This window comes from Branchiostoma belcheri, unplaced genomic scaffold (genome assembly GCF_001625305.1).
Source record: "Branchiostoma belcheri isolate BF01 breed outbred unplaced genomic scaffold, Haploidv18h27 scaffold1488, whole genome shotgun sequence".
Taxonomy (NCBI): domain Eukaryota; kingdom Metazoa; phylum Chordata; class Leptocardii; order Amphioxiformes; family Branchiostomatidae; genus Branchiostoma; species Branchiostoma belcheri.
In genome coordinates, this window is record NW_017802922.1 from 583 (window position 1) to 3,110 (window position 2,528).

The following is a 2,528-nucleotide window of genomic DNA, read 5'->3' on the forward strand; positions in this document are numbered from 1 at the left end:
TCAGTACATAGCACTACTTACCAGCAGTAAACGCATACTAACTTTACCCATGCCCTACGTATGCCATATGACAGTTAAACAAGTTAAACAGTGATTAATAAGTGCCCTGTCTGATCGTGACCACTAGTACTATAGCCATACTGCTTGCAACAGTCTAATAATGATCACTGGTCATTTTGGCCTGATGGCTCCTTTTGTTGTATTTTTATACCTTCATACATAGCATTTGGCTGCAGGGCAGCTAGCAACGCATCGCCCGATAGTAGTGGTAGGTTTCCAATACCAATGGATTGAGTGGTGTCTTGAGACTGACTATTGCCACTGGCCACTACAGTAGCTGTGGGGTTTGTGTAGGGTTCAGTGATGGTCTGAGACTGACGAAGCCCTGTCTGATCATCACCACTGGCCACTACAGTAGCTGTGGCGTTTGTGTTGGATTCAGTGGTGGCCTGAGACTGACCCTGCCCTGTCTGATCATGACCACTGGCCACTACAGTAGCTGTGGTATTTGTGTTGGATTCAGTGATGGTCTGAGACTGACCCTGCCCTGCCTGATCATCACCACTGACTACTACAGTAGCTGTGGTGTTTGTGTTGGATTCAGTGACCATTGGCTCATTTTTCTGTGTTTTTACACCTTCATACATAGCATTTGGCTGTAGGGCAGCTAGTAGCTCATCAACTGATACCGGTGGTAGGTTTCTAATACCAAAGGATTCTGTTGTGCCTTGAAGCTGACCAATGTCACTGGTCACTACAGTAGCTGTGGTGTTTGTGTTGGACTCAGTGATGGCCTGAGACTGACCCTGCCCTGTCTGATCATCACCACCGGCCATTACAGTAGCTGTGGTGTTTGTGTTGGATTCAGTGATGGCCTGAGACTGATCCTGCCCTGTCTGATAATGACCACTGGCCACTACAATAGCCGTGGTATTTGTGTAGGATTCAGTGATGGTCTGACCCTGCCCTGGCTGATCATATAATGAACTTTTAGTGTGCAAATATTCAGTGGTTGAGTTTGAGTCCATCAGACCTGTGTTATACATGTATAATGGACATTCAGGGGCTGTGGGTTCAGCTTTAGAGTTTGAGGTAGACGGCCCTGTACTATTATATAATGGACTTGTGTCTAAAGGTTTGTTCATAACCGAAAACACTGTATGACCATGGCCACTGACAGGTACGTAAGCTGTGGTGTTTGTATCAGGTTCAACGATGGCCTGAGAGCGACCTGTCTTATGAGATTTATTGTACATGGATTCAGTGGATGAGTTTGAGGCAGTCGGTCCTGTGTTATATAGTTGACTCTTAGCGTCCAAGGGATCGGTGATAACCTGATATCCTGTTTGACCATGACCACTGACTGTTACATTAGCTTTGGTGTTTGGGTTGGATTCATTGATGTTATCAGATGAGCCATTATATAATGGAATTTTAGTGTTCAAAGGTTTGGAAATAGCTATGCCGATTGTGTTTGACTCAGTGGTGGTCTGACACTGACCCTGCCCTGTCTGATCATGACCACTGGCCACTACAGTAGCTGTGGTGTTTGTGTAGGGTTCAGTGATAGTCTGAGACTGACCCTGCCCTGTCTGGTCATGCTGGCCACTATTTACATACTGGGAATCATCACCACTGGTCATTACGGTAGCTGTGGGGTTTGTGTAGGATTCAGTGATGGTCTGAGACTGACCCTGCCCTGTCTGATCATGCTGGCCACTATTTACATACTGGTGGTCATCACCACTGGTCACTACTGTAGCTGTGGTGTTTGTGTTGGATCCAGTGATGGTCTGAGACTGACCCTGCCCTGTTTGGTCAAGTTGGTCTACATCTTCATACTTGTGATCATGGCCACTAGTTAACGTTGCTACAACAGCTGTGGTGTTTGTGCTGTGCAAAGCAGGGCTGGCATTCGAACCTGAATCGAAATTTTTAGCATCCTTTTGCACCAGAGTGTGAACATGACGCCAACAGCGAGAGGAACCACTGATGCAACAACAACAGCTGAAGTGAAACCAGGATGTAGGGGCAAACTGGGATCATTTTGATGGAAAGTACCAGTGACGGCAAGGGTTGAGGTGGTGGTATCATTATAAAAGTTGTTAGCACTTCGCAATTGGGGATCAGCAGATAGTGTGCCTAATGTGGAGCCTACAGCATGTGCTGTTGTGCTTACTTTGTTTTCTGTGTTGCCAAAAAAAAATGCAAATGAAGATGTCGACACTGTATATGAGCTAAATGAATTCTTAGCATTATATGCGATTTGTGGCTGTGTGGCAAATGTGGAGCTTATAGGATGTGATGTTGAGCTTACATTGTTTTCTGTGCTGCCAAATGACGAGTTGGGGGCATCAACAGTTGGCGTTCCTTTGGTTGGGCTTTTACAGATCAGATCTTTGGGACTGACATCTTTAAGTTTCTGTCCTGCGAGGTTGGCAGGTTGGGCACATGTTATCTGTTTTAGAACCTTAGGAGTTTCAATCAGGTTTTGCCAAAAGTTGCCATCTTACAGTCACACTGCCAGG

General features: G+C 45.8%; 1 protein-coding gene across 1 annotated transcript; it reads right to left on the reverse strand.

Moving 5' to 3' along the window:
* Positions 1 to 313: 313 nt before the first annotated feature.
* Positions 314 to 2,036, reverse strand: LOC109465119 (the record flags this gene model as incomplete). The annotated part of the gene is made up of 4 exons (XM_019762260.1): positions 314 to 637; positions 740 to 967; positions 1,502 to 1,651; positions 1,799 to 2,036. Coding segments are annotated over 4 exons (940 nt in total), but the record flags the coding sequence as incomplete, so codon positions are not given.
* Between the last annotated feature and the right edge of the window lie 492 nt (positions 2,037 to 2,528).